Source organism: Acomys minous, assembly GCF_964271855.1.
Source record: "Acomys minous genome assembly, chromosome: 11".
NCBI classification, from domain to species: domain Eukaryota; kingdom Metazoa; phylum Chordata; class Mammalia; order Rodentia; family Muridae; genus Acomys; species Acomys minous.
Genome location: NC_140492.1, coordinates 74,690,547 through 74,703,647, shown reverse-complemented (window position 1 = coordinate 74,703,647; position 13,101 = coordinate 74,690,547). Strand labels below are relative to the sequence as shown.

At 39.4% G+C, this 13,101-nt stretch overlaps 1 protein-coding gene and 1 long non-coding RNA gene across 7 annotated transcripts in view; one reads left to right on the top strand and one right to left on the bottom strand.

Annotated features, from left to right (window-relative positions):
- The first annotated feature begins 4,854 nt into the window (after positions 1–4,854).
- On the top strand, positions 4,855–13,087 carry LOC311608466. Its single transcript, XR_014782976.1, has 4 exons — positions 4,855–5,004; positions 5,098–5,252; positions 5,359–5,612; positions 12,872–13,087. It is a non-coding gene; the product is annotated as an uncharacterized lncRNA (long non-coding RNA).
- FGD4 (FYVE, RhoGEF and PH domain containing 4) overlaps positions 6,416–13,101 on the bottom strand; it is a 157,157-nt gene continuing 150,471 nt past the window's right edge. For all 6 annotated transcript variants that reach the window (XM_084800971.1, XM_084800967.1, XM_084800968.1 and 3 more), the window contains exon 17: positions 6,416–12,076. In XM_084800971.1, coding sequence (XP_084657097.1) covers positions 11,819–12,076 — 258 coding nt within the window. In that variant the 3' untranslated portion in view covers positions 6,416–11,818. The remainder of the gene's footprint in view (positions 12,077–13,101) is intronic.

The window sequence follows — 13,101 nt, the reverse complement described above, 5'->3', positions numbered from 1 at the left end:
TGGGCCCAGGTGAGTTGGCTCCGTTGGTGTTCTTGTGGAGCTCCTGCCCCTTCCAGGCCCTTCTATCCTTCTCCCACTCGTCCACAAGGCTCTGCCCAGTGTTTGGCTGTGAGTCTCACCTGCTGTTTCTACAACTGTTATTTTCAGCTTTAATCTATGGTGGTCAGATAGGATAAAGGGTACCATTTCAATTCTTATGCATCTATTAAGAATTGCTTTGTGCCCTAATATGTGTTTTTTTTTTTTTAATTCCATAGGCTACTGAGAAGAATGTGTATTTTTGTGTTTATGTGACATGCTCTGAAAAATCCCTTTTAGGTCCACTTGATTTTTGATGTTATTTCTCTATATAGTTTTTGACTAGATGACAAAGGCAAAGAATGGAACTATCACTGTATTAGGGTCAATGCGTGATTTTAGATGTAGGGTGTCTCTTTCTATGAACTTGAGTTCGCTTGTGTTTGGTGCATGTTGAGAATTGCAATGTCCTCTTAGCATATTTTTCTGATAGTGAGTAGACAGAGTCAATCCCTGTCTCTTCTGATTAGTTTTGGTTTGAAGTCTATTTTGTTAGATATTAAAAATGGCTAAAACAGATTTCTTGTTGGTTCCATTTAATTGGCATACCCTTTTTATTGTTTTACTCTATAGTGATGTCTATCCTTGATGGTGAGATGTGTTTCTTGCTGCAGCAGATATATCCTGTTTCCTAATCCAGTTAGTCTGTCTTTTATTGGGGGAATTGAGTTATTATTGAGCAGTTTTTATTAATTGTGTTTTCATGTGGCATTTCTACCTTTTGGTGAACTATTTTGGGATTATTTATTCCTTGTGTCATCTTGAGTGTAACTAACCTCTTCAGACTGCTGTCTTCCTACTACTGCCTTCTGTAGAGACGTATTAGTGGACAAAAATTTACATCTGTTTCTATCATAAAATGTTTTTCTTTCTCTGTTGACTGTAACAGACAGTTTTGCTTTGTATGACAGTTTGGGCTGGCATCTGTGGTCTTTCAGGGATAATAAAGCAGCCACCCAGGCCCTTCTGGCTTTAAAAGTCTCCAGTGAAAAGCCAGGTGTCATTCTAACGGACCTGCTCTTGTACGGGACTTGGCCTTTTCATCTTACAGCTCTTACTATTTTTTGTTCGGTACATTTAGTGTTTTCATTATTATGTGCCTCACATAATTTCTTTTCTGGCTTTTTAAGTTTGCTGTTCTAGATGCCTCTTGAGCCTTAGAACTAACCTTTTTCTTTAGAGAATTTTTCCTCTGTAATTTTATTAAAAATATTTTCTGTGCCTTTGACTTTGAGTTCCTTCTTTGTTTACATTTACATAGGTTTGTCCTTTTTATAGTGTCTGGAATTTTCTGAATGTTTTTTCCTGGACTTAGTTTTTAGATTTATCATTTGCTTTGACCAAGCTATTCGTTTCTTTTACCTTATCTTCAATACCTTTAATTCTTTCTCTGTCTGTCTGTCTGTCTGTCGGTCTCTCTCTCTCTCTTTTTCTCCCAGGTTTTTCAAGACAAGCATTCTCTGTGTAGCCTTGGTTGTCCTGGAAGTCACTTTGTAGACCAGGCTGGCCTCGAACTCACAGAGATCCACCTGCCTCTGCCTCCCGAGTGCTGGGATTAAAGGTGTGAGTCACCAGTGCCTGGCTTCTTCTATGTCTCTTAATCTGTTGGTGAGGCTTACTTATGAGGCTTTTGTTTGACTTCCTGAGTTTTTCATTTCAACCTTTACTTCAGTTTGGCTTGTATTTAGTGGTCTTATTTCTTTGTTTAATTCTGCTTTCATATGTGAATTACTTCTCTTATTTCAATTAACTGTTTTTGTTTTTAGTCTTCGTCAAGGCTTTCATATCCTCTCTAAGGCCTGCGAATATATTCATAATCGCCATTTTTAACGTTCCTGTTTCCTACTTCAGCTAAGTCACTTTTCTTAAAGCATCTTAAAATAGGGCTATTGGTTTCTGGAGGAAGAATATTGTCTTGGTTGTCTTTTTTTTTTTTTTTTTTTTTTTTTTTTTTGGTGCAGGGACCCAGGCAAATGATGTTTTAGTATTTTTAGTGCTTGTTGCTGTACATGTCTGGTCTTGCCTTTGTTGAGTGGGTGCTTGTTTCCATGTTTGCTTTTGTCCCAATCTGACAGGTTGTGAATTGGAAGTCTTCAGTCTTGGGTCAGCCTCGAAGACTGGCTTCAGACTAACTAGTCCCAGATTTGAATTTCTGTTTGCAGCTCAGCATCTGAGTGGCCTCAGATCAGAAAATGGACTGACTGCAAAGTTTTCTTAAGTAGACTTGAAGTCTGGTTCCACAAAGGGCAGCAGAGGCGGCAGCACCGAGTGTATCCAGGCAGTAGCCTGACAGATGACAGAGAATCCAGAGGGGATGGAGGTGGGTTAGGAGGAGGCTGAGGTGACCAGGCAGCACCATTCCAAGAGAACTGTGCAGGGTCCAGGATGAAAGATGAAGGAGGCCACAGACATCCTGTATGATATGTGGCAGCTGGCAGGTCTCCATTAAAGAGAGGTTCTGGGGGTCAGTGGGATTCATGAACGAATAAGATGGGAGGAGAGGTGTGGCTGGAGAGGCCTGTGAGAATGAACCAGAGGTTCCCGAGGCGGCACCATGAGACCAAGTCCCAAGAGGATGGAGGAGGTTCCCAGGGTGGCACGGGAGGTGGGGGACACAGCAGCTTTATGAGTACTCCGGACAATCCAAAACGGAGGCGGGAAGGAGAGCACAGGTAGACCATCTGAAATCTAAGTGTGGGGCTGTGGGGGTGCCTGGTGAGCACGGTTCTGTGGAGCATAAGGGAGACACGAAGGAACAGATAAGCTAGGAGCAATGGCTGAGGGATGCTGAGGAAAAGGGGGAACCAGCAGGATGCGAAAGGAAATTCCTGTAAGTAGAATTGTTAAGCCAAATGTGTGATTCTTTAAAATATGAGTAGCACTTTCAAAATTGCTTTTACAGACATAAAGCAGTTTATATAGGTCTAGTGATCATGACAGGAATGTCCTTTCTATAATAACTTCCCAGGGGGTGTTGGTTGTGTTTTCCATGCCAAAGATTAAAGTCTGAGCATCTCATAATAAATTGTAGAAAATCTTTGACCATCGCTCTACCGCACCATGAATACTTTTAGTTTTACTGACCTATAGCCTATAACACAGTGCAATGAACCCGGAATTTTAGCCTCAACTATTTGGGATGCTGACATATGAAAATTACTTGAAGCCAAGTATTAGGAGCAACACAGAGAAAACTGAGTTCTTAAAAAATTGTTTTTTAAACATAGACTTGAAAAGCAACTTTAAAAGAAAAAAAACTATTTTCTTTTTTTAAAAGATTATTTACTTATTTATTTATTTATTTATTTATTTATTTATTTATTATGTATACAATGCTCTGCCTGCATGTACACCTGCAGGCCAGAAGAGGGCATTAGATCACATCATAGATGGTTGTGAGCCACCATGTGGTTGCTGGGAATTGAACTCATGACATCTGGAAGAACAGTCAGTGCTCTTAGCCGCTGAGCCATCTCTCCAGCTCCCAAAAGAAAAAAACAAAAAAACAAAAAACAAACAAACCAACCAATTTCCAATAAAAATTAAGAAAAGCAATTTTTAAAAAGTAACAATATTGTCTTTGTAGTTAATAATTTGTATGTTTTGAATATATTTAAATGCTTGTTTTTCTATTAATTGCCTATATAGATCCTTTGCCCATTTCCCCATTACACTAATTATTTACTATTTTTGTATTTTGCTGTGCAGGGGGGATGAAACCAGATGCTTACGAACAGTAGGTTGCCAGCCCCTTTACCACTGACCACTAGGCCTAGCTATGTGGTGATATTTTAAAACATTCACTTCTATCCGTGTCTGAGATCTCAAGCACACACTTTAAAAGCTAGTGGAGCCAAACTTATGTCAACTCCAAGCAGCGTATCCAGGCTCCTCCTTGAGGTCTAAGTCCTTGCCTTTCCTATTTCCAGACAATCAATCTGGGCGCTGGGACTTCACACTGCTGGGGCATATGGTACTGTCCTGCTTACCCAACCTACAGATTTTGGAAAAGCTACTTTCTTGACTTTGCTTCCACTTAGTTGGCTACATGCACATTACAGATTTCATGTCTAGCTTGCCAATCTCATGATAAAAACATTGGCGTGTTGACAACTCAGTTCCCTTTGGATTGGACCTAAATGAGAATGTCATCAAGATAGGAGCTTTTCTGAAGCTTGTTAAATCTTTTTTTTTTTTCTTAATTAAGAAAGGATGGGAATGGGGCTGGAGAGATGGCCTGCTCTTCTAGAGTTCCTGAGTTCAATTCCCAGCAACCAAATGGTGGCTCACAACCATCTATAATGAGACCTGATGCCCTCTTCTGGCTTGCAGGTGTACATGCAGGGAGAACACTGTATACATAATAAATAAATAAATCTTTGAAAGAAAAAAAAAAGGATGGGAAATAGTCAAAAGTGGTAATGAAAGGCTATAAGGGGAAGGCAAAAGATACCTGAGCTCTTACTGAGAATTTCATTTATGGATGTAGTGGTCTGAATAAATCCTCCCCCTTCCTTATTGCCTCACCGTCACTTTCCCTCCACAATTGTATGTTGTTGTCTTAAACCCACTGAATGGGCTTAGTGCTGTTAGTGTGTCATAGATGTAGCGCCACCCATCAGAACATGGGTAGCCTACCGGAGGTTGCAACCCTGAAGAAAAGTAGCATGCTCCCTCCAACAGCAGCCACGGAGCATATCAGCGACGGGTGAGACTTCATGACCTTCATCTCAACCATGCTGGGGTTGCATCTGGCTTTATCTTGTGCAGGTCTTGTATATGGAGTCAAAGGTGCTGCTGTGAGCTCATGTGTGCTGGGCCTGTTCCTGTCCAGCAAGCTGTCTTCCACTAGATTGTTTCCAAGGCCTGTGCCATAAGATGAGACTCATACCTGGCACTGTTAACGGGGCCAAGAACATGTGGTGGGTAGGTAATCGGCCCTGGAGGAGACCCTACTATGATTATTCTATTGAATGCTATTAAACCCTTAATCCCTCAAATATTTCTCTTTATATCCAGAAATTGGTGTCTGTTTTGCCCTTCATCAGTGATGACTATAAAGAATCAGAATTAGTCACTGTGCAGCGAATGAGGGACGGCAGAAAAGGGGGCCGTGGCCTGTAAACAAGGGAAGTCGTGGAGGACATTTTTGACTTCTTTATACATTCCGTCAGGTGAATATTTGGCAAAGATTTTGCTCCCTCTCAGGTCGTTCTCTGTTTATGTAGAAGGTTGCACACAGCAGGAGTCCCCTCGTCACTTCTTGCTACTATTTTCTAGGCTAGTAGAGCGCTGCTCAGAAAGTTCCCCACTACGCCTGTGTCTCCAAGTACTTTCCCACATGAGGCATCTCTGAGCTACTACTACTACCCAGAGCCTAATCCAAGGGTTTACGAACTTGAGGGTGGAGTGAAGACGGTCTGTTTAGATGACGTCCAGGTGGTCACGTCGTAGTGCCGAGGCCTGCAAACTTCTGCATTAGCTAAATGACCTCTAATGTTAGCAACGAGAAGCCGATGCCTCATGCGGGCCAGGTAAGACATGTTGTCTCGTCTACGTCACACTGTTCTTCAAGAAAGAGTTTGTGGGGGCTGGAGAGATGGCTCAGCAGCTAAGAACACTGTCTGTTCTTCCAAAGGTCTTGAGTTCAATTCTCAGCTACCACATGGTGGCTCACAACCATCTCCAATGTGATCTGATGCCCTCTTCTGGCCTGCAGGAGTATGAGCAGACAGAGCACCGTATACATAATCAATCAATCAATCAATCAATCAATCAATCTTAAAAAAATAAAGAGTTTGTGTCTGAAGTCACAACAGTCAGTGACAGACCAGGGTTCCACTCATACGGCTTTGGCAAAACTCTTTCTACTGTAGGCTCACGGCTGTGATGCTTCTGAGGAGCAGCAGGCCCATCTAGGACGGCAAAACTCATCTACTGTGGCCCTCTAAGTCCCAGCCGCCTTCATAACACAATGCCCTGCACAAAATGACCACACACGGTGCTCTCTGCACGTCTTTACCTAGAAAAAAATATGAACCCAAGAACTATATTTATTATAAGAAATTCTTTAACCAAAGCCAATTGCTTTTATGTATGATTTGATAAACTGAGATTTAGTTCTTTATGGCCTAAAAAAGCTGATAAACTTGTATGAAATATGATCTCTGAAAAAAATGGACATAACAGTGGAAAGTTTCTTAGTTTTTTTTTTTTTAAATGATTAGAAACTAGAAGTAAAAGGATCCTGTTGGAATAATCCTTTTCTGACCAGAAAATAAAAACCATACATACAAAATACACATAATTATAGTAGAAATAACAGCAAGGCTGCGGAACCAATTTAAGAATGTCTTTATTTACAAGGTACAAATGCTTCATATTTAACAAGAATTAAAGGGCATAATTTACAATGTTTTCAATTATCTGCCTTTATGATCAAATATACAGATGTTACACTATATATACACTATGTCCAAGTATTGTACATTCATACCACTGGAAAATAGGGATGTTTCTTTTCTTTTCACATTACAGTCAACTATAAAATTCTGATATGCCCTTTCAAACTCAATCAACAAGTCAAAAGAAAAATCAAGATAATACATTTTTTAAAAAATAACACTTTTAATAATCTCTTAAAATATGAAGTACCAGTCTGGTTTTATATATGAATGATCATATGCTAATGACACCTATTATATATTTGAGTCCTCATATACCACGAAACACAAAGCAATTCTAGCATCATAATGGGCTTTATGGCCCTTTAGTTCTCAAACCTGTCTTTACTGGACGTATTTAGTATTCACTTATTAAAACACACTAAAATTTGATTACATTTTTTTTTTTATCAAATTGACCACAATGAATTTTAGGACAAAGGATTACCTTCTTTTAACTTTCAGTGACTCCACCTCCCAACAAATTAACTATCTTGTAGAAGCCATGTGTTATTTTTGTCCCGAAATACATAAAAGACATGGCATTTGGCCAGGCCCTTAGCTTGAAAAGTTGGCCTTAGAGGGAAAAACAAAAGAGCAAAACAAAATAGCAGAAGACGACTTCTAGAATGAAAAAAAAATTTAAATCTTAAAAGAAAAATAAAGTAATAATAAGATAGTGTCATCTATAATTTAGAGGCCAAGGTCAAAGCCTGGGCACAAAGATTCATCAACAGACAAGTACACCGATATCCTCACTTTATGTCCTGGGACGGTCAGTGCCCTGGAGACCAGTGGTCAGGCCATCCACCCAGCCCCAGTCACTGCTTGTTCCAGTTGGTAAGCTCAGTGTTCTCTAGCTATACACCTCTAACAAAAGCAACATTGGCTCTTCCTGTAGCTTAGCAAGATTGAGGGGGCTTGGGCAAAGGTGAATTATAACATTAAAATACATATGAAAAATTTTTGTTAAAATACTTAAATTAAAATTTACATAACATTTTGTTCCTTTGGTGAGAATTGAAGATTAATAATTTTTACACTTACACATAAACATATAAAGTCACAGAAAGGGATTTTATATAGATATAGTGGTCTAATACTTTTTAAAAAATCTATATAGTTATATGAAAATAAAAACAATTTGATTTTAATGAAACTAAGAATGAAGAAGGAACACTACCAACGCCAACATAATCCTCACAGGAGGAACTCTGCAGCCATGGTTCTTATATTCGTATACTCTTGAAGAATACAACATTTAAAAAATGAAAACACTAAGATATTCCCATCTTTCAGATTTTGGACTATAAATACCATGTGCTTATTTTGTATCTATTAACATGAACATCATGTGATGTAGGAAAGTTAAGTCACCTTCTATTCTGCACAACAGCAGAGATAACTGCCTAAATAATACCTGTCCTTCCTAGACACTGGCTTGCTCTTACGCATGTTCATTTGCTACGACAGCACGCTACGGACAGATGATGACTAACAGTGCATTGCAGACAATATGCTCTGATCAACTTACAGCTTTAGAGAGGAAGGAATGATATCTGAAGACAATTGAAAGGGGGGGGCAGAAACCCTTCTATGTTGACGACGAGGAAGAAAGACACAGTTATGAGCTCCACAAGTATTTTTGAGAAACAGTTTTTAGAAGGCATCAATGGTTCTTTGATAACCCTGAAGTACCATGGAATTTATAGTTTTCTTTAAACAGTTGTGGTGGCAACAAATATTCTTGTTTAGAACATTCCACATTTACAAGGTTAATTTCTATGTTTTTTTTTTTAAATGGTGTGGGTGATTCAGTGAAGATAATATGGCAGCCTTTATGTTGAATCCAGTTAACAGAAGAAAACAATATAGCTGGTAAAACAGAGCAGGGGGAAATTAACTGCTTTATTTATATATAAAAATTAAATACAGTTGATAGTATCTAAGCCATGGAATGGTGCCTTCCATTTCTGTCCTGTACTCAGCCATCTGAATTATTATATCACTTCTAGAAGTTGGTCTCTATATGCTGTGGCCTTCATATTAAACTTTTGGCATAAACTCATACCTGGAGAGCTTTATTGCTTAGCATTAGTACAAAAGTGGCTAGTGGCATTTTTCAATATCGAACTCCATTTAAAACTCAGGATAAATGTATGCACCACACCTCACACTTTACCAAACAGTAGACGTTCAACAAAAGCAACAACGAAGTTGAAAGTTGGGAATGCTTTGGATGAATAATAGTTCCATCAAATAAATATTTTCTTAAGTTTGAAGGAAGGACACTTTTCTTAAAGATGACTTTTAAAAGCATGAAATTAGAGGAAACAACAAACTAAGAACCATATAGAACATTTATTTGAATGGTAAAGCAACTACTGATATTTTCAGGCTCAATTTGTCGTGAAACCTCAGTTATCTCAAGAGGTTAACTATTCTAATAACATCTTGAATTAGAGTCTATTTAAATTAAAATTTGAATATGTATGTACGTGCACTGTGTCCATGCATGTGTGTTCACATATATTTAGGGATTTGTGCATATGTGTAGAGATCTGAGGCCGGGGTCAGGTGACTTCCTTGGTGCCTCTCTGCCTCGCGTGTTGAGGCAAGGTTACTTGTTGCTTTGACTTGTCTGGCTAGTGCACCTGGACCACGATATCCTGTCCCTGGCTGTGTTGTGCTGGGCCAGGCTTGCCAGGCCTTTCTGTGGGCTCTGGAGATCTGACAGAACTGTTTCTCTGACAGAACTGTTTCTCACCTTTGCATAGAAGTCTCCTTAGCCCCAGGGCTGAGTTTTTAATAAGCAACTAATATGATTATATTACTTTCCCCTCCTACTAAAAGTATTGATGATTCCTTTGAGAGAAGGAGGGGGAAACCTGCGCAGTATTTGTGCTTAGCTAAGAGTGTGGGAGAGAGGTAAAGGTGGTGACTGGAGTGACCACAGATCATCTCTGGCACTAACATTCCTTATTTAATGAACAGTAAGAACATGCTAACATCCTTTCTGTGAGTATCCTTTCAGTAATCTAAATTAAACAACACTGAACATCTATGCACATTACCTCTATTCGGGAATTTGCTGGTAGGCAAACACGCAGTCTTCTTGCTGATCGAAGAGTTTATTTTTTAATAATCTGACATAAATCTTCTAAGTGAGTTATCCCACTTACTATTCTATTTATATTTACAAAAGTCATCTCTATCTGATAGTCACTCTACATTTTAACTGTTTCTCTTTCCTTGAAATATGAAAAGTGAAATAAGATGTATAGTTGCCGCTTCATTTTGTCAGCAGGTACCCTGCACACCTGTCTCTTCTTCTCCCACCAAACACAGCATCAACGTTGATGACTAGAAAAAAGAAACAACGCACAATCTCTTTCTACTCGGCCCTTATTGAGCAGGGAATAAGAAGTTAGCTGTTTTGTTTCCCCTGTGAGTGGCTCTAGACAGATGAGTCTCAGCACCGTGGACTGTCTAAGCACACGGTGGTCGCAGCACCGTGGACTGTCTAAGCACACGGTGGTCGCAGCACCGTGGACTGTCTAAGCACGCAGAGGTCTGAGCACCACGGACCGTCTAACACGGAGACTCTGAGCATGCGTACTCTACATCTCAGGTGCAGCCCTTGAGTACTGTGTGCCCCGGACCCCTAGTAAGCAGTGCGGGGAAAGTGGTGATGTTTGGAGAATGAAAAAGTAAGAAGAAGAAGAAAAAACAAAAACAAAAACAAAAAAAACCAAAACCTCTAATACGAGAGAAGAATGAAATTAAATAGTCAACACAACATAAGGTTTTAGCTACAAACAGAAACTAGTGAGGGGAGACTTTGTAATAGACAGCCATAGCTCCTCTCAGAGTCCACGTGGAATCAGGAGAGTGTACTTCTGCACTTTCTTTGATGACTCACATCTCCTGGAGACATACCATTATTGATTCTGAAATATTGATTTCAACTCTCTTTTCAGTGAACGACTAAAAGCATACATTTCCTTTACTATTTAGCTAGTGACTCTCTTCTCCCAAAGAGCTGGCACATGCGTGAGCTCCGTTTTGTAATTGACAAAAGGAAAGCTCACACAGATATCTTTAGTGGTCACTGTATGGAGTCCTTCATAGTAGCCTTATGGAAAGGAGAACATTAAACATTAAATGTTTTCCACATATCTTGGGTCTGTATAAGGTCAGATCTCTTATATAGTTCAAGTTTTAGGAACAGTTTTGTATATGCTGACATTAAATCACTAAGACAGTTACGTTATTGTAAAATGTAAAATAATCCATATAATTTTTAATCCCAGTGACCAAAGTGCACTTAAGTTGAGAATAATCAGAGTAGTTAAAAATAAGTGTTTAGTTAACATTAACTAAACTCTCATCTTTTATCTAAATAAATATTAATAGCACCTTCTAACAAAGGCACTGTTTTAAATAGGTACAGAACAAAAAATAGCACTCTAAAAACACTGTTGGAATTCAAACCATATCCTACACCACATAAATCACTGCTTTTTACTATAAAAATATCAATATACTTGGATTCCAATCAATTCAACATAAATTACCAATTTTTTTCTTAAGTTTAGAACATTGCTGAATTAAGAGATAAAATAGGTTGTATATTTAAAAAAGAACCAGAGTGAAAATGAAACCAACGCTGAGGAGAAAAGCTCACATGTTCAAACTCATTTTCAAAACTATATACAGGTAAATTGATTTATATTTAGATATTTTATTAGTCGGGTAATTCTACAAAACCAAGTACTACCTTAAGTCAAAAAGTATGAACACCAGCAACTTGTATTGTTTTGTGTTGTATTAAGAACAGAAACCATTGATGTAGCTTGAGACTTACAAACTAGACAAGTTCACCCGACACTTTAAACTGTCCCTGTACTTTTTAGCCACAGATCTATTTTGGTTACGTGGAGGTATATCTTCCATACTATCACAAGTCCTACATGCGAACAAGACACGGAAGGATTCTTCAATGAAAGGCCCGTTATAACCAGGTAGTGATACAATCGATTGGCATCTTCCCGCTTGAGCCTTGAGTTAAGGAATAGCTTATCAAAAACGTTCCATTTTCTACATATGTCAGAACCTCCACAGAAGAATGGCCTGCACACTGATTTTACTGAGAGTATACAAACATATGAAAAAGTTCCCAAAAGATGTGTTTATGAGACCACATTTCTCAATGTAAAGTGCTAAGAGACGAGGGAGAGGGCTGGGCCACCTTGGGCTTTGTGTCTTACTGGAGGCTCCACCCTGGCAGCTGCTGTTCAGCATTCGGACCTGTTCTTGGGTCCAGGGAGATTGCTCAAGGTGTCTGGATGCTCACTCGGGCCATCTGGTGTCTCTCCTGTGACAGCTAGAAGGATGATTTTCAGCCATTTCTGCTTCAGTTCTTCACTGTCCGCAGCAAAGCTGTGCACAGACTTGGACTGGGTCAGTCTGAAACTGTGCGGCTGATCTGCACTCTTCGGCATGTCATCCACGACGTAGCCCAGGAGTGGTATGGTCGCCTGGGCTCTGACGTCCTATGCAAAGGACATTGTATATGTGAGTGTAAGACATTACATGGTTACATGTGGTCTTTGCGTCGCACAGATCCTCACTCATGAACTCTCTTTGGACAAAGGGTGATTTTAGTGTCTGTGTATGGGGCCCAATGATAATATTGGCTAAATAAAGTAGAGCTGACACTCAGATGAGCTAGGAACCACGGGTGCAAAAGCCTGCTGCTGTGGGGGAGCTCATTCAAAGTCCGTGCAGCTCTCCACTTAGGTGGAGGTTGAATTACAGCCATCTTAGTGTTTAAGCCAGCAAATATCACTAAGGATTAATAATGATGTTTTCTTTAATGATTCGCTCAACTTAATTATGGACAGGGAAAACAGCATTTTCAGGGCTTTTCTAATTTTTTCCCCACTAGTTCTTGATGTAAGATGAGGCTATAAACTTAATTCTTTATATTTCTAAAGGAAATGAATGTATGGTTTGATTTAGGTGTTATTTCCAAGCAAAACAATCTGTATGTCAGGTTCTCGCTGTACCGGAAGCTGCACTGGCATTGGAGTTGATCCCAGCTTAGCTGTACACATGGTTCACAAAAACGTGCTCCTGACTAATATTAACTCAAGATTCCCATAAACTCTCTTCCTTTCAACTACTTTGTCCTTAGGTCTCTGTTACTATTAACAAGTAAAATCAACCACAAAAATGTCCCAATGTTCCTTCTTTACAAACTGTTTGCTGCTCCCTCTCTTCATCGCCGTTTGACTCATTTCCTTCTTACTCCCGTGATCCTTACTCAACTTTACCTTTTCTTACAGCTTCCAGATAAAAATGTGAGCTGACAGGGGACTAATGATTTAGCAAATAAATCATATGCAGCGGTAAGAAGAACAGTTTAAATCAACAGAATCAATTTTACTTTTAATTATTTTTTAAAATTGGATGTGACACAGCGACCCTGCCTGACCTCTTTTGTTCTCCTGAGGATCAGTGCCCACATGCCTCTCTCTGTCCCAGCCATGCCACCCGCCCACATCCGCCTTAGTTA